Below are 24,271 nucleotides of genomic sequence, written 5' to 3' on the forward strand. Positions count from 1 at the left end.
AAAGTGTGACTTGTTGTTACGCCAGATAAACAACCTAAATTAACAACAATCCTTCACAGAGTCATGTATTCACATCATGAAAACAATCACTTTTTATTATCAGATTCCAGTTACTCTTACATTTTTGTCCAACTCTCACAAAATCAAAATGTTAAAGTTTGCAGGCGGTTAAGGAGTCTGAGGCTGCTCGTTTGAAGCTGTGGTATGTTGTCTGTGGGACTCAGGCTCAGCAGGAAATACCTTGAACGATCCCGCTTCTTCACTTGAATTCTGGACCTCTGCTTGGATTTGTTGAGGATCTCCAGAGCTCACTGCACCTTCATCCATCTCCTCCTCCATCCTATCAGCTAGTGGTTCGCGTTCCTGCTCCTTTTCGTCTGAGCTCGTGTCCTCCATGACAAACAGGTTCCTCATGGAGTCTGCCACTGCTTCTCTCAGCTCATCCTCTGACTCCTCAAAGTTCCTAATGAGAAAGAGTGGAAAAAATTAACACTTAATGACATGTAAGAGTTTAAAAACAAACACACATTGACCAAAATGTTTGATGTAATTAATTCTGTTGCAGAATTCTGGGTGTGTGTACACTGCTGAGTAAAGATGGGTAGAGGCTTTTCGACTCGCTGCACATTGTGGCTCAACCTCTGTGTAGAAATGTGACTAAAAATATGAAGCATTGCAAAAATCATTGCTCAATGTAAAAAGTAACTTTGTTGTCTATAATACATTCATATCTTATATATCTGGTATTGTTCTATTCCCCCCTCTGAAATTCAGAGACATGTAAAGCTCTGCGCTGTTACATGAATCAGTAGCACTGACGAGCAATTTTTGGTGCATTTTTTCACTAAATTCTTCTGGAATTTGACTAATGTGTCCAAAGTTATAGTTGACAATCTGATTCTCTTTCATTTAATCCTCTAATTCAGGGGTCCCCAATCCCAGTCCACGAGGGCCGGTGTCCCTGCAGGTTTTAGATCTCACCCTGGGTCAACACACCTGAATCACATGATTAGTTCATTACCAGGCGTCTGAAGAACTTCAAGACATGTTGAGAAGGTAATTTATCCATTTAAATCAGCTGTGATGGATCAAGGACACATCTAAAACCTGCAGGGACACCGGCCCTCGTGGACTGGGATTGGGGACCCCTGCTCTAATTTCTGTACAATACTGTAATAAACTGATATCTGATAACTGTAACTCCATCTGGTTCAGCTCACTGTGGCAGCATGGAGTAAAAATACGCAGTATATTTAGAATGTGAACAGAAGGAAGTGTTGACTTACGTGTCATCATCATCTGACCTCGGCTCCAGACGCTCTTCATCCATCTCCACATCAGACTCCTCCTCTCCTTCACCATCCCTTTCCTCCACTTTGTCCGGGTTAATTTCCTCCTCTGTTCCGTCCTGCTGTGTCTCTAAATCTTTTTCACATTATAGACATTCCAGGACCACTGAGAACAGCACATTTCACCCTTTACACTGCTGGTTTCAACACCCATCAGATGTGAGTGTGTGATGTCTCACCTGTGGCCACTGAATCTAGAGTTGATGATGTGAGCTCAGCCTGAGCCAGAGCTCTCAGCAGGGTGTTAGGGGGCTCGTCAATCCACTGCCTACGACCTGCCACTTCCTCACCTTGTCCAATAGATCGACATTATTCAGAGAAGCAAAAACCGACTAATTGTAATAAACATTTTGAGCATCACCACCCAGCTGTTCTGTGGGTATGCTGCACCTTGTCCAGCCTCGACCGCCGTGTTGTAGACTGAGTTGATGTCCATGTTGCCGAGCGCGTTCAGCAAAGTCTGAGGAGTCCTGTTGCTCCACCCCCTCCTCCCCTGTAGCCAATCCTTGAGCTTCAGCTGTGCTCCTTCCTGGAAGGACAGAGTTCGATTCAGTGGATCCACTTCCTGCATGGAAAAGGAACGTAAGAGTGAGAAGAAGATTGGCAGTTAGAAAGATACTAAAGACTATATTTATTATATTTATATTTATTTAATTAATTATTTCACCTTTTCTTTTATTTGGCTTTGATTGATATCTTGTGTAATTTTATTATATAGTTCCTATGTACAGCACTTTGTGTCAGCTGTGGTTGTTTTAAAGTGCTTTATAAATAAAGGTGATGATGATGATGATGATATCTTCTGTCTCTCACCTGGTCATCCTGTTTTCTTCCTTCCTCTTCTTTCTCCTCCTCCTCCTCGTCTTCCCTTAGCTTTTCATTATCTAATCGGATCTCAAACATGATTCCCCTCTGTAGACGTCACAAACCCCCAAAAAGAGCAAAAGATACAGTAGTCTTCAGTGCTTCAGATGTGTCAACAACTTAAATGCCACTGTTGAATCTGGAAAGGTCTTCAATATTCAAATAGTTTGAATGCAGGTATACAAGTAGAATTACTGGACTAAACCTCTGCAGAATTGTTTTTGTTGGTATAAACTCACTTTGTCTTTGTGTTTTCTCTCCAAAGCTCTCATCTGGTCTCTGTTCTCCTCTCTGATCTGCCTCAGAGCTGCTTCAACATCCTGCAGAAACCAGACACAGAGAAAACTACAGTTATGAATTCTTCTGTAGAATGAATATTGTATCCCTAAATATGTGTGCAAACACTACAGTGATTGCTTTAAAAATAAAGCAGAATATACTGTCAGAGTATGGTTATAGGGTTGTAATAGTTCGTGAAGATAATACAGGTATATGCCATGCAGCCACAGGGTGTGATTTGCAAGGAGAATGGACCTTTAATCGATCTACAGTACAAACAACACTTTGTGCACTGGCAACGCTTTGATAGTTGAAATGATATTGCAAAGACGTGAACAATCTGGATTCTGTTCTGTTCCAACTTGTTGTTTCAGAGTCAAAACTATTACATTATTAATATAAAAAATTAAATAAAAAGATTTAGAGTGTCACATTTTACAGGACATTCAATACAAATATTTACAGTGGGTGTCCAACGCATGCCTGGTCATCTACATCAGCATTCCCTAAAAAGGTGAGATCTATAGTCTCGTATTTCATTCCATTGTATTCATTCAGTTATGCACGGTGTCTGCTGTCTCACATCCTGCAGTTACAAAGCCTTGATGTGAAGAAAGGCTACAGTTTGTTAGTTTGGCAGCTGATGGCGACGCTGCTGCGATGGGCTGTTAGAGAGGAACGGTCAGTGGAAAGACCAACCCTAACTTGACCATCATACACTGCATTCACAAGTTAGAGCCTGCAGTCCATGATGGTGCAGAACATGTTACAGAGATATTTTCACATATTTATGAAGTGTTTGTTGCTGGTCTGAATAAATGTAAAGCCTTGCCCCTTTTCCTCTCTGGAGGTTTGCATATATGAGTAAAAGAGGGGCACTGCACTGCAAATATCACGCTACAGGAAAGCAGAAAATTAACTGGCCTCTGAAAGAAATTAAATTAGCTTTAGAAAATTGCTTTATATTACTAAAATATCATCAATATGAAGAAAGTATTTGTGATTCCTATCCAGTAATCTATTTCACCAGTGCAGGTGCTGCTTCCTGGGGCTCTTTGTTGTCGACAGATGGTTCTATGTCCTTGGATTGCTCCAACACAAAGGTCTCGAGTTTGTGTTGTGGCCTGGCCTGAAACATGACAGGATGAAAATATGTTAATGCTCTTCATTATTGACTGAGAGTTGCTATTATGTGTATTTTCTGCAGAAGGTTGATTCAACCTTTGAAGTGACCCAAAGTGTAAAAGGGTAAGTTCAAGAGTTCAGGAGTTTGTACGTACCTCTGCTTCAGCTCTCATCCTCATCTGTTTCATCTCCAGGTGATATTGCTGTCTAATGAGATCGAGCTGACGCAGGTACTCCTGCAACCACACACACACTCTAAAAGCTACTAGAAAACATTCCTAGGAGAGTTTTTCTGCATTTCTTTATTTCTGTAAACACATTTTTGTCCTTCATTTAGATACTAAACATAACTGCTCACTTTAATGGCTGCTGTGTCTTGTGAGTGTGTCCCACCTGCTGACCCCCTTGTCTCTTGTCCAAAGGCATATGTTGGTGTTCAGGTTTGCCCACCTCCTGCTCTTGACCACCAGGCTTGCTGTTGCGCTCAGCTGTACATGGACGCAGACCCTGAACAACAGAAAAGCGAAGGCTAAAGGTAAAAGTGGCTAATCGTTGTGAAAACTGTGCCACTTTCATTTCTTACAGTATAGTCTTACAGGTAATAAACTCTACTGTGCATTAGTACAGTTTAATAGTGAACAGTTTTGATGTACTTGTGTTCCACTACACTAACCACAACACTACAGCTCCGCTTATAGTTAATACACTAATAGAAGAGTAGATATTCCAGCAACAGTGTGTGGAGGCACAGAGCTTAGTCCTACCAGCTGTTTCTCTGCTCTCAGCTTGTAGTCGTTGGCCTCCTGTCTTCTCTGCAGGTATTCATTTCGAGCGGCAGCCACACTGACAGAAGAAGATTAACTGTTACTTTAGTTCAATTCAATTGTATTTATATAGCGTAAAATCACTGAACAGGTGCTTAAAGGTATTTTATATTGAAGGTAAAGACCCTACATGGGTTACAGAGAAAACACCAACAACTAGATCACTGTCTTTGAGTAAGCCTTTGGCGACAGTGGGAAGGAAAACTCCCTTTTAACAGGAAGAACTAGGCTCAGGGCATCTATCATGACCTGTTGGGGTGAGAACAGGAAGACAGGGCAGGACCGTTCTTCTCCCTTGCAAAAAACTCTTATCTACTTGAAAGCTGAACAGCTGCTGACTGTTTTTATGAGTCGCTGCTATTTACATAAAGTGTGCTGCTAGGTCCTAGTATGAGTGCAGTTCCAAATTTATGGTCGTCTGGATGAAGGCTGGTCTAGTTTTGGAGACTTTTCCCTGATGCTAGGGAATCAGAGCTAACCAAGAAGATATTTTACCGTTTTATCCCATTTAAGTACTTAAAAAGAACCTTTAATGGCTGTATGTACAGCTGAAACAAATCATCCATTAATGAAGAGGAACTCAATTGACAGCTATGCTACTGTAATGATAGCTGGATGTACTTTCTATCCTATTGTTTTTATTGGTTGATTTAATTTAAAGTTTTTACAGAAACTGTTTCCTGAATAATTGTTAGCTACAGGTGTACTGGTCTTTGGTCACTCACAGCTGATATGGTTCCACAGAACAAGGAGCAGCTTGGTCTTCACATTGCTCCTTTGGTCTTTCCACAGGAGGAAGAGGAAGAACATCCTCTTTGTTCCTCCTCTGAAAGGCATCCAACTGGGCGTGGTAATGCTGGTAATGGCTGACAGGCTGCTGACCATTAAACCTGTAATTAATATTACATATTATACATGCATGATAAACCATCATCATTAAGTGAAGCTAATGGTTGATTAACCAAACCTGAGATCTGTATCTGTATGAATGATAAGAAACATACAATAGAGGTATAAGAAAGTACATCCTTTCAATTCTAAGGTTTTACATATCAGGACATAACTTGATGAGCTCTGGAGACTTGATGATGATGATTTAAATCAAGCACATTTGATTAGCAGCACATGGCTGCTACTTACCCACTTAATTCCCTCTGCATCAGCTAAGGGTCTACTTTGTCATACACTGCTTCTGCATTTTGGCTTAATTTTTGTTAAATATATAATGACATGGTGTAATTTGTCTATGTTCAAATCCAGTCTGGGGACTTTCTGTGCAGAGGTTACATGCTTTCCCGTGTCTGTGTGGGTTTTCCCTGGGAACTCCGGCTTCTTCCCACAGTCTAAAAACATTCTTGGGTTTAGGCTAATTAGTGATGCTAAACTGGCCATACATGTGAATGTGAAAGTGAATGGTTGTCTGTCTCTCTGTATTAGCCCTGTGACAGACTGATGACCTGTCCAGGATGTACCCCAGCTCTCACTGTATGAAGCTGGGATGGGCACCCCAGTACCCCAACCCAAACTTGAACTGGATAAGCAGAAAAAGGATAGATGGATGTAATATGTCATGTTCATATGAGGCTGCGGCTAGCTATTATAAGCTCTAATTTTTTTTTACAGATCATCTTGAAATAAGATGCACTTAAAGCTGGTCAGGTTACACAGCTGTAAACAGAAGTGTCAATATCAGGCGGGAATAGGACCAAAGGAGTTACTATGCGTTCACATCATTCTGAGCAAACCTTTGGATCCCTGGAAACTCTCTATTGGCTGCTAGTTGTGCTTCTCTACGTTGAGGAGGCTGCAATTACAAACAAATGCAGTATTAATACAACAGAAATACAAGAAAAACTAAAGAACTGTATTATACCGACTGAGCTGTGCTTCCATTGCTTTACTGCAGCTTTGTTAAAAGAACAAAGAATTCCAGTAAAGCAAAAATCATGCTTGGGTGATACGAGCTCTACTCCAAATCTGAAAAAGCACCTACTAGCTAAGTACAGCAGTTCCACACCACTGGAGGTACAGTAGTTAAAAATAAGCTAGCAAGTCAAGCAAGTCATTAACCGCTGAAACTTACAAAGTTACTTTTTTATGGTGGTAATCAGTGAAACTGTGGATATTGTTTCCATGTTATTACTTTATGGTGGGTGGGTGTGTAGGCTTTGAGAGGGACTTTCCAATCTGGTTTAGCAGGCACTCGCTTGTTGGCATTCCCCGGCCTCTCGGCTACTCTAGCCTTCTGAATCTTACCTGGAAAACATGAGAATCTTGAGTTAGAATAACAAGGAGTGGGCTGTTTTTTGCTGTCTGTGAGCACAGAGTCACACGCTGTGATTGTTGTTGATGGTCGCTGTCTCACAGATAAAGTTCACTTTTCTTGGTTTCTGTGTTTTTAATGTGTCACTTTCACACATGACATAAATGTAGGTTTATACGTGTATACAGTGGGGGGGGGGGGGGTTACTGCTTTGACAGTGCATGCAGTTTTTCATGCACTGCTTTATCGATTAAAAGAAAAAGACTAAACCACTCACACAACAGGTAAAAATAATGTGCAAGTGTTGAGACAAATAAGTTAGGTAACCATTGTGAAGGAGAAAGTGAAAATAAACACCCCCTCAGTGATTTGTCCTTGGGCTGTGCGCTGATGTTATCAAAACACAATGTGAGCCAGGATGTAAGGTGATTACATTTAGTCCAATCAGGTTCCAGCTCTTCCCCAACAGTTACTGAGTGATACGAGCGGACAGGAGTTTCCCTGCAGCTTATCAGATGTGTTGAAGGACAGTCGTGGTGTGGGTAAGCTACCACTGGGTGTCACTACAGTATACACAATTGAAGACTCAGAACAGAACTGAAATTATTAAGAGATTCTCTTACTGCTCTTATACCTGAAGGCTCTGCTGATGTTTATCTAATACAACTCTTAGTGCTTGTACTATAAAAAGTAATGCAAAAAGTTTTGGAAAAAAACACTCCTGCATCATAGACAGTGACTGGAAAGACACCACAGGGAATTATGTTTGATATGTGCACACAGCATACAGAGGCATCCCTACAGCTATGCTTTATGTTCTTTAAATTATTTTGAAAGTAAATTAAAACATATAACCATCAATAAACACATCAGACTAACATCTGAAGCCCCTGAATTCGATCTGCACCATAACAACATGGTCCAAGTCATAATGAACTATCTTGAGCAACACAACAGAAAAAGAAGTACAAGCAGAAGTATTGCAGCAGATGGTCTGGGCTGTAAGGAGTCTTGACCTCAACATCATGGACACAGTCTAGGAATAGAATAGGCAGAAGATACTGACAGAACCTAAATCAGAAGGGGAAAAAAAATCAAAGCATGTTTTCCAGGAGATGTGTGAGGGAAAAAAGCTGCCTTCCAAGTAATTTAAAATTTTGTATTGTAAGTCCAGCTGCACCTGGTGTTTTTGCTGCTCCCCCTCTTGTTTTAACTGGTTGAGACCCCACAGCTTTGTTTCTATGCAACACGGTGTGGCTAAACTCCTCTTGCATCACCTGCTCACACACAAGAAATCACAAAAACAGAAGCAAACCTGCACATTCATATATGTATTTATCTGTCAGAGATTTTTATGACCAAGTCAATACCTGGAATTTACAAACATTTAAACTAACACACTATATCATTTTATGTAATGTGAGATCTGTTTGAATTCATGACCCGTGAAGTTCTGTCTGAAAAACAAAACAATTCCTGAAATCTGAATTATCTAAAATCTCAATTAATCTCAATTAATATTTAGTAATGTTTCAATCTGTTTGACAAATATATTGGGCACTGAAAAAATATTTTAAAATATTTATAACTAAGTAGTTGTTTAGTATTATGCCCATATAGTACTATTTTTTAAGAAATTTGTTTGCTGTGCTTGTATGATCTTGATTGATTGATTGATTGATTGATTGATTGATTGGTTTATGTGTTTGATTTTGTTTCATGAATTAGTGACAGTGCTAATATTATCTTATTCCTAAACTATCTTTTTTATGTTGTAAACATGAACAATTTCCTTTTACTGAGACGATTTGATGACATCAATAATCTGTGAACCAATCCGATTGCAAACCTGAGTATCCAGGTGTTTGCTGATATGTTTCTCCAAAATAGGACGTCGGAGGACTGAAGTGACTGAGGGACGGTCTCGTGGGTTGACCTGAAAAAGAAAGAAAAAAAATGTTTGCTTTCATGTGTATGCACAATTAAAGTACAAACTCAGCGCTTCCTGGGAGATCCAAAGGTATTTTTTAGCAAAGACACACCATCTCGGTCTACCAATGCAGTCTCTTTCCTGTAGGAAGCATCCAGACTAGCTGCTCCAAAGTGACATCTTGGTCGCATGACCAAACCACTTCAGATATTAGCCCAAAGGAGCAGTTGTTCTACTCCCTGCTAATTACAGTCTGACTCATTACTAATTAAGTCTGAGTCAAAAGACCAGCTTCATGTTCATACTTGTTGGTTTTGCACACTTGTTTATCTAACTCATATCCACAGACCAAATGAAAAACCTGGAAGTGACATGAGAGTGTCTGACCTTAAAGAGCTGGGTGACCAGCAGGCGTAGGTCGTAGGAGTAGCGGCTGGGTACTGGGCTGTAGCGCCCCCTGCAGATTTTACTGACAAGCTGTCGCAAGCTGCTGGCCTCAAACTGCAGGAGACAAGTCGACACAGGCACACACAAATACCCCATGGGATATATATATGCAGCACACAGAGAGTTCATGTAAATGTCTCTACTTTGGACGACCAAAACAGATTCTGTGTCAGTTTCCTATTCGGTCTAATTCTGATTCTCTTACTGCACTCCTACACAGAGGCCAGCATTGGCGTAAGTGTTAGCATTAAGACAGCATTAGTGAAGCTGAGTGTGTGAAGCAGCTTTGGGTGTGCAGGGCGTTGGGCATCTTACTGGATGTTTTAGGGTACAGAGTTCATACAGGACACACCCCAGAGACCAGATATCCCTGCAGGAAGGAAACACACACACACACACACACACACACACACACACACGGACCAAGGTTAGAAGGAAAGATTTCAAAAGCAATCGGACATTTTAACCACATCAACTTTCTAGTGAGACATAGACTTTATTACAAACCACTCTCACCTCAGTGTTGATTTTTGGGGGTTTTATTTACTAAAGTGTGTTTGCAAAGCATGTTAAATTATTATTTCTGATACACCTCACCTGTATAACTCAATATTTCCTTGTGAAACTTAAGTTTCCAGTCCGCTTGAGCTGAACAACACCACAATCTTAAGAGCACTGAAGCAGCTAATCAGAGCATAGCTGCCAATAGTAAAAATTCTTTTCAGGCATTTGCTTTCTTGGCTCAGAGCCAAGCGTGGGTGTGGGGTGTTTGTCCTCTCGCAGTTTGGTGGGACCTTTTAAGCGTTGAGAAGTTAAAGGCATTTCTGTCTTCTTCTGAAAGGACAGCTTAGGAGTTTGGAATTAGTTCATGTCAGTAGGGGTGTCAGCCATGAAAACTCTGTGTGTGTGTGTGTGTGTGTGTGTGTGTGTGTGTGTGTGTGTGTGTGTGTGTGTGTGTGTGTGTGTGTGTGTGGGAAAGAGGAAGGAACTTTGACCTCAGTTGTATCAAAATAAGACTGCAGAAGAGTGCAGCAAAAACACAAAAAAGAATGGAGGAAGGACGAATCATCAGCTTGAGATGTTGCATGTGTGAGTTTGCTTTTGGCAGGCCTGTATGTGTCTCTCTGTGTATGTGTTTCAACACATTGACACGAGTGAAGGTGCTGCAGCCTGAGCAGATCATGACTGGAAGATTACAGCACCGTGCTCTATTATTACACCCACAAAGCTAATCCACAGCCACAGGTTCTAGCAGGGAACCTCCTCATTCTGGCCTCAGCTATTTGTTTAAACCCTCCCACATCCAATCACAGCTTAGTCCCCAAAAACAAGGTGTAGCAGGGATTTCAAGATCACAATGATTTCACCAATGATTTCCTGGAACAAAAAAAGGTTTTAGGCTTCAGTGGCTGATTCCGTGTGATGCACGCTGCATACTTGTGTTGCGGTTTCCTCAAGATAAAGATGTCTTAAAAATAAAAGTCAATTTTTGAGACAGTAAATTTTAAAACAGAGCAATTTAAAAACTGTGTTCTTCGAAAACTGTGGGCCTTTAAGGATAATAGTTTTAAGGGTTAGAAGGATTTTTTACTTTCAAGAGACTGAAAAACATAGCAGAGGACTGCAGGGGACTGTACTATGAAGAAGGAAGTTTGTACTATGAGGTTTTCCTGTACTCCAAAACAACTCAAAAACCTGGGACCAAAACTAAGAAAGATGATAAAAACTACATTGTGACATACTGTTTCATACTACAACATTTAAAAAAGCAAATATTCACATATAAATTATCAGAAAATTCTTTTTATGTAGTTTCCTACATAAGCTGCTCCTAATAAACAGACTTTACACTCTGGCTCCACTGCTAAAAAAGATCAAAGTTAATGACAGATCAATTTATTTGTGCAGACATTTAGATGTCTGGTTTCAGAGCTGAACACAACTGGAGCTTCAGCCCCACACATGTGAGGTACAAAACAAAAACACAGTTTTACCATATCTGCTCTATTTTTGTGCCCCTCCTTTAATTGGTTTGTATAACTTTTTCTTTAAACATTAAATTGTGGGCACAACAAGCCTCTGTAGCTTATCATGGAATAAAATAAATATCCAAAAAGAGGTTATATTATGGAGCTTACTGGTTGCACAGGTATAACAGAACAATCTGAACAGTATGATATATATATATCATACTGGCAACCACACATACATACGTCTTGTTGTTATAGGGCCGATTCTCACAGATCTCTGGGGAGAGGTAGTACGGTGTCCCAACACAGGTCCTGGCCAGCTCCAAGGTACTACACAATGTACAGAAACAACACTATTAGGATAAATAAATTAACTGTAAATACAAGTTTATATGCATGCTATCAAAGAACATACACTAAATTACTAGTGGTCTCATAAAGCAATATGGGTGTTTTTCATACAAATGTTTTTTTAGTAAGGGCACTCAGTGAAAACAGTTGGTTGAGGCAAAGTCTTGAAGGAAGCATTTGTTTTTGTTTTTTTGGTCAGCCATGTAAGATGGAAGTCATCATTAGTGGTGACGAGAAACATTAAATATATGTTCTGGAGAAAAGCAAATGAAATGACTTTCTGGAAAAATGTAAACACAAACAAGACCAAACATAACTTTAAACTGAAGCTCCTTTTGTCAGTGAGTCAAAATGTAAGAACATGAAGCTATGAACCTAAGTGATCAGGAAAATATGTATCATAAGTTATCTAACTGGCTAATTAGATTGTAGAAAACTTGTTTCTCTTCTTTACAAAGACTAACACGTAAGTCTGGTGTTTATTTTTTAGCCATTTTCACCTGCTCACTGGTTATTTTCTCTTTTATGAATTGTTTTTATGGGAAAATCCCAGTAGATCATCAGATTTTGAGGTGCACCTAACAAAGTGGTTGGTGAGCGTATATTCACCAGTAATTGGGACACGGTGTTTAGACCAGTGTTTGTGTGAATGGGTGAATTTAGCATGTTGTATAGATTGTTTTGAGTACTCCAGGAGAGTAGAAAAGGGCCATATAAGAATAAGTCCATTTACCGTACATTGCCTGCACTGAGATTGAAGAACTGGATTATCAGAGCAAACTCTGCTGTTAGAAAATAAATCATATGTAAATGCAAGTTTTGCAAAAGCTTTAATATAAGAGCTTTTAGCCTTCTCCCCTATCCGTCTAATGTGAACCATTACTTTAATTATCTGCTGTATTTTGTTACTGGGGAAAAAACGAAAAACACATTCGAGTTAATTGGCAACTAAGCTTAATGGACTGCCATTAAAGAAGCATGGTTTGCACAAGTAATAGCATTTTATAGGCTATTCTATATTGTGCTGGGAGCCAAACAGAGTGCTTTCAGCCCTGGGGTAATATGATGACATTTCCTGGTACCTGTTAGGATTCTGGCTGCTGCATTGTGAATGAGCTGAAGTCACCCTACTGATGATTTGGATAATCTGGCAAACAGAGCATTACAGTAATCTATCCTACTCGATATGAATGCATGGACCAATTTCTCAGAGTCAGTTTGAGACGATATTGATGCGATTATCAAAACTGAAACCCAGAATGACTGAAAGACTCCAGACTTGCTCACTGAGAGAGACAGAGTGGATAAATACGAAAGCATTTTCTGTCTCTGACTTTTTGGAAAAACAACAAATATTTCTGTTTTGTTTCTATCCAGCTCTAGAAAACTTTCCAGACATCAAGCAGTTAATGTCATCAGTGCAGCTCATTAGTTTGTGAATGGAGGTTAGTTCATCAGAGGAAAAGGATAAGCACAACTATGTGTCATCTGCATAAGAATGGGAGGATATCTTATGATTCTTCGTGATAGTATCAAGTAGGAGTACGTAAAGGTTAATCAGCAATGGACCAAGGACTGAGCCTTGAGGATCCATCCATCCATGCAATCAGGAACCTGACCTGGTAAACCCACTGTGTCATGAAGCCTTTGAATTAGAATGTCGTGGTGCTGAAAGCAGGAGTGAGTTCAGATAGAACTAAAACTCAGACTCTTTGTGAGCCATTATTGATGTTTATTGATGTTCTTTTTATTTTTTAACAGCCCTCTGTATCTTTAGCACCATTATTACATCCATACAATATTGATTGTAAATAAGGTTAGTACGTTGTTAAAGCAGGCCATACAAAAGGCGTCATACGTTTTTGTGCTCTGAGTGGATTTGAACCCTGATTGGTACTTATCATAAAGACTGTTAAATATATATTTACTCAGTTGTTTGTAAACAAATTTTCCAAATTTTGTGAAAGGGAAGAATAAAATATTAGAAAAGGGAAATTATGTCAATATTATTTTTCTTAAATAGTGGTGTGATTATTACATATTTTAGAGAAACAGGGAAGATGCCAGTATGTGGAGAACTATTGATACTGACTAAATGATTTGTAAAACATGAGCTACAAATTTGAATAGTTTCATGGGAATGGAGTCAAGGAACAAGGTGTAGGACTTGATGAATAATTCCTTCCTGATCTTTAAAATTTAAAGCTGAGAATATGAGGCAAATTACTGTAACAGACTAAGATATTACCTATGATATCATGAACATTGCTCTTGTAGAAAGAAAGAAATTTGTCACATTTATTTATTGAAAGAAATTCAGTTGGTATGGTTTTGGAGAGATTAAGTAGTTTGTCAGTGGATGAATATAGAAAAGCAGTATTAAACTGGTTTTCAGTTCAGAGATGTAGAGTTGTCTGGCTAATTTAATTTTGTGTATCAGTAAAATATATTTTTATAGAATAAAAAATTAATTTGTAGTTATTTTTTTTTTCTGTATTTTCTCTCAGCTCTCCTGCAAATCTATGAAAAACACCAGATAGTGATCTTGAAGTGAAGCTAAAGTATAAATGAATGTCAGTCGTACAAGTGGAAGCTGGCTGAACTCCTACAAAGCGTAAATCAAAACCTGCTGGTGGCTCTCATGAAAATCAGTCAAAGAATATTCTTCGGCATCAGGACTCATTCTCTGCGAGCCATGATTTTCTGCCCAAATGTTCATCAAACGTCCAATTGCTGAAACATTTTAAACATGTTTGCTATTTTCAGTCATGTCTAAAAATTATTGCATGCACAGACTGTTATTTACAGGACATGGATGTGTTTTTATCATTCTCTGCAAGCAGCCAAAAAAACTACAGACAGACCATTATTTCCACAGCCATTTGTTTACATGTCCGGGACGACGGTTTGTGGAATGATAATCAGTTGTTTGGAAGTCATCCATGTTTTACAGAGGGCTCAGCGACAGACAGCTGCACTGTCTGTGTGTGTGTGTGTGTGTGTGTGTGTGTGTGTGTGTGTGTGTGTGTGTGTGTGTGTGTGTGTGTGAAGATGACACTGACTTACTTATTCAACATTCTTGCGATTCCAAAGTCACCCAGCTTCGCTTTCATCCCTCCGTTGGTTAGGAAGATATTCTAGACCAGAGGGAGAGCAAGAATGAAAGGATGTCTGTGTTCAACAAGGATGGCACTAACATTGTGTGTGTGTGTGTGTGTGTGTGTAAACGGATAAGACTGATGATAGACAGTGATGGCCATGAGTAGTCTGTGGTCAGTTGTTTTGAGATATTCTTGGAGCTGGCATACAGCAAGGTCTTTGTTCAATGCAAAGCTGACCTCAGGACAGTTCAGCTGTACAATACTGTGCAATGATAACACTAGATAATTATAAAACTCAACCTCAGTCTCTGTGGGTAATGTTTACCACGTAAATGTCCAATAATGAATATAATGCATGATGTAAACTCTGCATTGTAAAGCTCAGGTAAAGTGATGGTACTTGTTCAGTTTGGTTCTGACAGGTGACTGTGATCACAATCCTTGTCTTTAAAAATGATAATCAGACTTACATTGGTTGTTGTCAGGACACAGACTACAGAAATAAATAACAGGTCTCGTGCATTTCTTTCACATCTTAGTCCAAAATCTATATGTAAATCATAAAAACATATAACTGTTCATGAGGAGGTGAATGCATGTGCAAGTTTGATCACTATTATTTGAAAAAACACCATTACTATATAAGGCCACCTGTTTTGTGTAATTTGTTGAAAAGTTCAAAATAGTTTACAAATACTGAACACAGACAGAACAGCTTGTTTTGAATGAATTAGCTTTATATGTAATTGCAGGCTGTAGTGAAGCAGGTTAAATACTTGAGCTTTGATGTCTCTGTGGAGAATCTTCCGGTCATGGATGTGTTTGAGGCCCAGACAGATCTGAACAAACCAGTCGACGATCTAAGAAACATGCAACTGTTTTATTACTGTGACATTTTCATATGGATAGAGAGCAAATTACCACCTAATGAAGAATATAAATGAAAACCTCCACAATTAATGTTCTGATTAGGCATAACATTGTGACCACCTGCCTAATATTGTGTTGGTCCCCCTTTTGCTGCCAAAACAACTCAGCCTAACAACCCATCGAGGCATGAAGGTGTGCTGTGGTATCTGTCAGCAAGATGCCAACAACAGATCTTCTAATTGTTAAGTTGCAAGGTGAGGGCTCCTTGGATTGGACTTGTTTGTCCAGCACATCCAGATGTGCTGGACAAACTTTGATGCCTCACAGAGACATCAATGTCCAATTGGTTTGAGATCTGGGGAATTCCGAGGCCGAGTTAACATGTTAAAACCCTTTGTTGTGCTCCTCAAACCATTTCTGTAACCATTTTTGTTTTGTTGCACATTATCCTGCTGAAAAGGCCATCCGGGAGTACTGGTTCAATGGTGCGGTTGGTCTGCAATAATGCGTTGGTAGGTATCTCATATAAAAGTAACATCAACATGGATGACAGGACCCAACGTTTCCCAGCAAAACATTTCACAAAGCATAACACTGGTTTGCCTTCTTCCCATAGTGCATCCTATTGCCAGGTGTTCGCCCAGGTAAGTGAGTCACACACACCCGGGCAGCCACATGAGGTAAAAGAAAACATGATTTGTCCAATGAGACCCCGTTCTTCCATTGCTTCATGGTTTAGTTCTAATGCTTACGTGCGTATTCCTGCCACTTTCGGTGGTGGGCAGGAGTCAGCACGGACACCCTGACTGGTCTGCAGCTATCCAGCCCCACACACAACAAACTGTGATGCTCTATGTATCTACAGTGGCTTGCAAAAGTATTCGGCCCCCTTGAACTTTTCCACATTTTGTCACATTACAGCCACAAACATGAATCAATTTTATTGGAATTCCACGTGAAAGACAAATACAAAGTGGTGCACACGTGAGAAGTGGAACGAAAATCATACATGATTCCAAACATTTTTTACAAATAAATAACTGCAAAGTGGGGCGTGCGTAATTATTCAGCCCCCTGAATCAATACTTTGTAGAAACACCTTTTGCTGCAATTACAGCTGCCAGTGTTTTAGGATATGTCTCTACCAGCTTTGCACATCTAGAGACTGAAATCTTTGCCCATTTTTCTTTGCAAAACAGCTCCAGCACAGTCAGATTAGATGGACAGCGTTTCTGAACAGCTGATCTTGCCACAGATTCTCGATTGGATTTAGATCTGGACTTTGACTGGGCCATTCTAACACATGGATATGTTTTGTTTTAAACCACTCCATTGTTGGCCTGGCTTTATGTTTAGGGTCGTTGTCCTGCTGGAAGGTGAACCTCCGCCCCAGTCTCAAGTCTTTTGCAGACTCCAAGAGGTTTTCTTCCAAGATTGCCTCGTATTTGGCTCCATCCATCTTCCCATGAACTCTGACCAGCTTCCCTGTCCCTGCTGAAGAGAAGCACCCCCAGAGCATGATGCTGCCAAACATAGCGTCTTGCATTTTGGCCAAAAACTTCCATTTTGTTCTCATCTGACCAGAGCACCTTCTTCCACATGTTTGCTGTGTCCCCCACATGGCTTGTGGCAAACTGCAAATGGGACTTCTTATGGTTTTCTGTTAACAATGGCTTTCTTGTTGCCACTCTTCCATAAAGGCCAACTTTGTGCAGTGCACGGCTAATAGTTGTCCTATGGACAGATTCCCCACCTGAGCTGTAGATCTCTGCAGCTCGTCCAGAGTCACCATGGGCCTCTTGGCTGCAAACTCCTGTGAGTTTAGGTGGACGGCCTTGTCTTGGTAGGTTTACAGTTGTGCCATACTCCTTCCATTTCTGAATGATCACTTGAACAGTGCTCTGTGGGATGTTCAATGCTTGGGAAATCTTTTTGTAGCCTAAGCCTGCTTTAAATTTCTCAATAACTTTATCCCTGACCTGTCTGGTGTGTTCTTTGGACTTGATGGTGTTGTTGCTCCCAATATTCTCTTAGACAACCTCTGAGGCCGTCACAGAGCAGCTGTATTTGTACTGACATTAGATTACACACAGGTGCACTCTATTTAGTCATTAGGGATCAGGCAATGTCTATGGGCAACTGACTGCACTCAGACCAAAGGGGGCCGAATAATTATGCACACACCACTTTGCAGTTATTTATTTGTAAAAAACGTTTGGAATCATGTATGATTTCGTTCCACTTCTCACGTGTGCACCACTTTGTGTTGGTCTTTCACGTGAAATTCCAATAAAATTGATTCATGTTTGTGGCTGTAATGTGACAAAATGTGGGAAAGTTCAAGGGGGCCAAATACTTTTGCAAGCCACTGTATGTAACCAGCATTAACATTAAGCAATCTGAGCTACAGTAGCTTGTCTGCTGGATTGGACCACACAGCCCAGCCTTCGCTCTTCACACGCATCCATAACCTTGTAGCTGGTTCACCACTGTCCCTTCCTTGAACCACTGTTGATTAGGTACTGACCACTGCAGACCAGGAACACCCCACAAGAGCTGCAGTTTTGAAGATGCTCTAACCCAGTCATCTAGCCATCACAATTTTTCTCCAAACCTTACACCTTGAGGGCTCTTGCTCCCTAATATATCCCAGCCACTAACAGGTGTCATGATGAAGAGATAATCAGTCTTATTCACTTCACCTCTCAGTGGTCATAATGTTATGTCTGATCGATGTGTGTTTGTACTGTTATTTCTTGCGTGCAGTAATAACAGAGACTGAATGTCCTTCAGTGTGTTTGTGAACATATTTCAGTGCAAAACTATCACAGTGAGGAAAATCTGATCAGCCTTTATCAAATAGCTAAGGCCAGGGTGAGGTATACCTGCTCCTCAGTGAAAGGAACTCCTCTCTGTATGTTGATTTTCTTCATCAGATCTCCTCCGTCACAGTACTCCATCACTATATAAAGGCTGCCTCTCTCTATACAGACATCCAGAAAACACTTTAACACTGATATAAACTGATACATTACATCTTCTACTCTGAAGCCCACACATACCTTGAAAGGACCGGATGAAGGTGACAATGTTTGGATGTTTCATCTTTGACAGCAACGTCACCTCTTTATTGGATGATTCCTTTTCCTTTGCTGACATCTGAGCAGCAAAACACACAAAAATAAAAGGAGTAATGTGTTCTTGGGAAAAATACTTCTAAATAAGCACTAAATATAGTTTAGAATTGATCACTTGAGCTCTAATGGTTTTATCTGGGCTGCAACTAACCATTCATCATCAGTGCTTTTCAATGTAAGTATATTATTTACTGAAGTTACTCTTGTAACAAATAACACTTAAGCAACACGATTTTTAGCTGAGAGATGTAGAATGTCTCAAGGGCTGTAGTGACATACAAAAGACATAATCTAATGTACACAGTGAGAAAGACAGCTTATTTAAGACTTGTCTTAGTCTATACTGACTGCAGAATATGAGTTGTTTTACCATAACCTGATTCTACTTCAAATTAAGCTGGTGCCTGTATATTAGATAAGCTTAGTTTGTGCTTGAAGCATACATTACAAAGCTGAGACACTACAAAGCTGCTTGAATGCATGTGTAAGTCACAGAGAGCAATATAGTGTGATCGTTTTCCTGATCCCAGGCAGCACTGCAGGTAGTGAAACTGAGCTATGCTGCTGTACCTTCCTGAGGCTGATCTCTTTGACCACACACTGTGTGTTTCCACCTCCCCCTTTGTCTTTGACCAGGAAGGCTTTTCCAAATGCACCCTGCCCAATCTGTCTGATAACCTCATAGTCGTTCATTGCCCCTGGAAGACAATATGAGGGGCAAACAGTTTAGCTGATGAAACACAAACTCACTGAGACTGAGTAATAATGGAAAAAAAAAAAAGTAAAATAGTAAACTTTTTGTTCTCATTTTAAAAATTAATGAAAATGTTAAAACGGTGGTAAAACAAAATAAAATAAATGCGTGTAAGCTATTTGCCTATGCCCTCGCCTTAAAAAAAACGAATCAGTATTATTAACCCTTTCATGCATGAATTATGGAAACCTCAATCAGGATTTTTTCTTTTGAAAGTATTTTTATTCATCTTTAGGGCATGAAAAAAGATTTTTGAACTTCATTTTTTTTAAAACATGTACTATTCAAAGAATTTTTTACATGTCCACGTAGGTGGAAACCTTGCTGACCAGTGGGTGGCAGGGTATGGAGCGACACATCAGTGTCCAATGTAGTGGTTTATGTGCAAGTATACCATCAACACTGACACAAATACAAGAAAACAGACTTTGAATAGCTGTCCACTGTTGTGACCACTATGCGTGACAGGGTTAAACAATTTGGAATAAGTTTAAACAACTATTAACGCCTTCATTTTTCTTAATTATTAAGTCGCCGTCGAACACAGACGGAACTAAGGCCGTTGCCATGGAGACTGAAACACAGTCTACTAGCATTCAATTTAGCACGTTTAACACAAGTTCACCAAAGAGGAGGACAGTGCTCACTTTTTCTCTCTTATAGCGACACAGAAGCTCTGCACTTACCCTTTCGAAAGTAGCAAAAGCAGAAGTCACATTGCGAAAGAAAACGGCTGCAAATTACTTATAAAGTCATTAGAGGAAGCGCTTGTCTTCAGAAGTGTTGAACTACGGTAAGCGCGAAAGGAAACCACGCAGAATGCTGGGAGTAGTAGTTTTTGTAGGCGAGTTCGCCATTAGCTTTCGCCTTTATATTTCCCAAGCTGCTCAGCAGTTTCATTTTGTAGTGTTGTGTTACAGCACCTATTATTCATTAATTCATTCGTTCATTTTTATTTGCGCAGTAAACTACTTAAACTGCAACACATTTGGGCCATAAGGGGATTTCTTATTATTATGTTAATGTCAATTATTATTATATAAAAGGTTACCTGTTAAATGTATTTGTTTATAATTTCGTTTAAGTCTAACTTTCAACAGGTTATCTATTAAAATGTTCAAAGCAGCTGTTGCATGTCACTTCCTGTACACTCTAATTACGCCTGTTGCAGTAACCGACCTAGACTCGGTTTTATTTTTACACATAAACAGGACACGGACACAGGAAGATTATTTTCTATTGTTTGCTTTATATTACTTTCGATTACTTGCTGGTATACCTGCATTGTAATGTTATCTAAAAATCTTATGTTTACCTGTATAATTTTGGATGTTTTTTTAAGATAAGAACATTTATTTATACTACGTTTGCGTAGTTATTAAAAATGTTTCAGTAAATAGATGTAGTGGACTGGGTGTCTGCCACTTGGGATCAGAGCCAAAGGCGGATCATGTTTCTCTTGTCAGATTTTAGCATTCACACCCCAGATTGATATTCCAGGCAGCCATCATGTCTGTAGTTATTCATGGTGCGTGTTGCTCCGTCTGAAAAAAGGTGATGTAATCCTCTGAATAGCTCCAATATAAAATGGATCCTCACATCTTCAGTTATGAACGGGGTATTAGGTAATCATATCTCCAATTGTAATGACGGCAAAAACAAACTGATAGACGTGTTCAGGATAGATGCTAGACCTTTGGAAAAATGTGTATTTGTGAATAAATGTGAAATGCAGCAAATGTAAAATACAAATCTCTATATGTACTGTAAAAAGCAAAAATCCCCAAAAAAATTATATATTATTGAAAAAAAAAAAAAGTAGGAACTTTGGTTGTTTAACTATTACTTATTACTCTGGTGTAGTGAGAATAGTTATAGGGGATGTCTTTACCAGTAGGAACAAAACTTATACCCCCCTTTTACATTTCTGAAAGCTGGCCAGTGGGTCTTAATTGAGTCTTTTCAGGGCCAATTCTTGCCCCTGGGCCTTATGTTTGACACCCCTGATGTAGACCCACAAACAGCCTGTAGGCTCCTGTTTGAGGGCCTCAGGCTGGCACAGGTTGGTAAGAGGAAAGCAGCTCTAAAAGACCTAAACTGAATCAGTACAAGCAGGCACAAGTTGAAATTAGCAAACATGAGTGAAACAATAATGAAGGTTTAACACGTAAAACAGACATCAAAGAAATCTAATAGTTTTTCAGTCCAGTATTTAGAGCAGATGTAACTGTACGAACCTCAGCTTTTATGACCTGTCTGCAAACACCTCCCTGCTCCATCAAGGTGACTTTCCATCCACTGCTTTCCCCATGAGCCCCCTGGGTTAGGGCTCTCTTGATTAGTGCTTTAATCATAGACAAATTTCCACCAGGATCCTATGACACACAGGCAGAGAGCCCACTGTGACAGCTGATCTATGTTAGTTCACTGAGGTAACGACTGCATGTGATGACACCGCTGTAAACAGCATGGCCACTGACACTGTCAGTCACATTCTTTATCATGAGTTATGATCTGTATGATGAAAACAAACTGTGTGGTGATCAGTACACTGACTGAAGAAATAATCTGACCTTTCATTAAAGTCAAAGAACCCATAAAAGATGTAGCGCTGATGCACCAGTGTGGCCCACAGTGGGCTGCCACAAACGATTACTTTTGTGATTAGTCGACTAATCAGGTCATGCATCCATTGGACGTAAAACGTACAGCTTATTGCACCAGCAGCATCTGCTCTTATATAACTATCATTAGCTTACAGCTTTAAGTGTTTAAGGTCTGTGCTAACTAAAAATAAAGACAAGATGATAGTTTATTAAATTTTAATGAAATTTGCAGATTGTTTCGGTGAGGTTTAATAAACTCAGCCGTCTGCTCCTTGCTATCTAAAATATAACAGGACACTGGAGTATATTCTCGAGCATCTCACACTTCTGAGAATCAGTTGTCTGCTTGACGTTTATTCAGCTGTGTAAAAACTATAACTTTAATCTCAGCCAAGCCGATTTACTCTTAAATCCTACCAGAGGTGTGGACTCGAGTCACATGACTTGGACTCGAGTCAGACTCGAGTCATTAATTTTATGACTTTAGACTTGACTTGAAATAATGTTGTAAGACTTGTGACTTGACTTGGACTTTTACACCAATGACTTGGGACTTGAATTGGACTTGAACCGGTTTACTTGAAAAGACTTGATATTTTACCCCAAATATAAAATTTAACATGCATATTATATAGAGATTGAAAATGTGACGTCATTCACGGGTAGAACCGCAAAGGATTCTGGGAACTCGTGGCAAGCGGTACTAGCGCACGCAGGCTTTCAATTGAAACCAGTCACACAGCGATAAAAAGAAACACAAAAATGTCAAGAAGCTGTTGTATTATTAACTGCAATAGCTGGTCGCATGACAGCCACGGGAAGCCGACGGGTAAAGAGATCGGTTGTTATCGGATTACGTCGTTGAAGAGAAATTGTTCGAGCCATGTTTCCGAAGTAACAAAGATGCGACTGGATTGCAGCCATTCAAAGACCAATTATAACGTCCCAGAACCCTCCAGCTCACAGGTTAGTCTGCTCCAAGCATTTCCACAAAGGTCAGTCTGCTGTTGTAGTTAATGCGTCATTTTTCTTAACATAATTGGTGATATAGGTTACAAGCAAGTCTGGCGCTGAACAGAAATTGTCGCGCTATGCTCCTTTGTTTATTGTGCATAAATAGTGAATTGTCCTGACACAATATTGCGTTTCGCTTCTGTTATTATGGTACACTGACAAAAACACATACTTTTATTCACAGGGTAAAACAATTGTCTTGTATCACTAATTGTCCAGTGCGATTACAGCATACAATATTATTGTCACTGCTACATTTCTGTGATGCTACCAGAAATTATTTCCACTGCTAATTAATTACCGTTGAGCTCAAAGGTCCTATTAATAAACGGTTAAGGAATGTATATTTATGAAGACGATTTGTGAGACTGGTAAACTTATGATACGTACGATGGCCTTTACTTTCTACACGGTGCATTTCAAGGTCCTGCACCCATCCGTCGGTAAACTGTACCTGGGCTTGTTGCAGTGACCGGAAGTTACTAAACTTCATGAGTGTATGCACTCACTCCAAGAACCGTATGATTATAAATATGCATATAAATATGCTACGATGAGATAGCTGACTTCATCTAACTAGCAAATGTTTTCCAGGCTACGTTGGTGATGCAGTTTTTTTTTAAATTATATTTTTTAAAAAATATCATTTATTTATGTATGATATTTTTGTCATGCGATTTTAAAGCCGGTCCTACAAGCGCATCCAAGAATAACATGCAGCTTATCTCAGAACTGTCGGTGAAAATTATTCTTGGAGCTAGGTTTAATTGAGCTGCATTTTAAAGAGGTGCAATTTCACAATTTGTGTATATTTTCTAAGTTCACTATTTTGTCATGTGTTGAGAAAAACACAGATTTTAAAATTACATGGTCTAATATTTACATTTAGCATAACTGCAACATTATTTTTTTCGTTTTTTTTTTTAAAGACTCGAAAGGACTTGAAATTCAAAATTTCAGACTTGTGACTTTACTTGGACTTTTACACCAGTGACTTGAGACTCGACTCTGACTTGCCTGACATTACTTGAGACTTGACTTGAGACTTGAGGATAAAGACTTGAGACTTACTTGAGACTTGCAAAACAATGACTTGGTCCCACCTCTGAATCCTACTTATTCCTGCGTCTTTTGGGATCTTACAAAGCTTCAAACGATGTGTCGAATATTAAATTAGTCGTCGACGATTTTAAAAGTCGACATAATCGTGACTAGTCGACTAATCGCGGCAGCCCTAGGCACACTAAAATAAACTGCTGGTTTCAAGTAGTCTGATCCTTTGCTCAATAACAGAAATACAGTCAAAATAATTATTAGTGTATATACACCAATTAAAAGTTTATAGGATTTTTCTGAAGCTTCTGGCACAGAAACACACAACACGCCA

The 24,271-nt window shown here is 39.5% G+C and overlaps 1 protein-coding gene across 2 annotated transcripts; it reads right to left on the reverse strand.

Annotated features, from left to right (window-relative positions):
• Positions 1–68: 68 nt before the first annotated feature.
• On the reverse strand, positions 69–20,087 carry nek5 (NIMA related kinase 5). 2 transcript variants are annotated; one of them, XM_004566304.4, is made up of 24 exons: positions 19,951–20,087; positions 19,081–19,208; positions 18,436–18,532; positions 18,259–18,356; positions 15,280–15,363; positions 14,469–14,539; positions 11,295–11,381; positions 9,397–9,451; positions 9,022–9,135; positions 8,554–8,640; positions 7,885–7,981; positions 6,585–6,697; positions 6,187–6,245; positions 5,167–5,331; positions 4,382–4,460; positions 4,011–4,124; positions 3,773–3,853; positions 3,520–3,621; positions 2,453–2,533; positions 2,163–2,261; positions 1,740–1,914; positions 1,529–1,639; positions 1,287–1,425; positions 69–463 (listed from the first exon to the last, which is right to left on the reverse strand). In XM_004566304.4, the coding sequence occupies exons 2-24, from the start codon at positions 19,201–19,203 to the stop codon at positions 169–171; spliced, it is 2,526 nt and encodes an 841-aa protein (XP_004566361.1). In that variant the 5' UTR covers positions 19,204–19,208; positions 19,951–20,087; the 3' UTR covers positions 69–168. The 2 variants fall into 2 exon arrangements, with proteins under 2 accessions (XP_004566361.1, XP_004566362.1); XM_004566305.2 differs by lacking the exon at positions 69–463 and having other exon boundaries at positions 1,318–1,455.
• Positions 20,088–24,271: the final 4,184 nt, after the last annotated feature.

Source organism: Maylandia zebra, linkage group LG16 (assembly GCF_041146795.1).
Source record: "Maylandia zebra isolate NMK-2024a linkage group LG16, Mzebra_GT3a, whole genome shotgun sequence".
In the NCBI taxonomy this organism is placed as follows: Eukaryota; Metazoa; Chordata; class Actinopteri; order Cichliformes; family Cichlidae; genus Maylandia; species Maylandia zebra.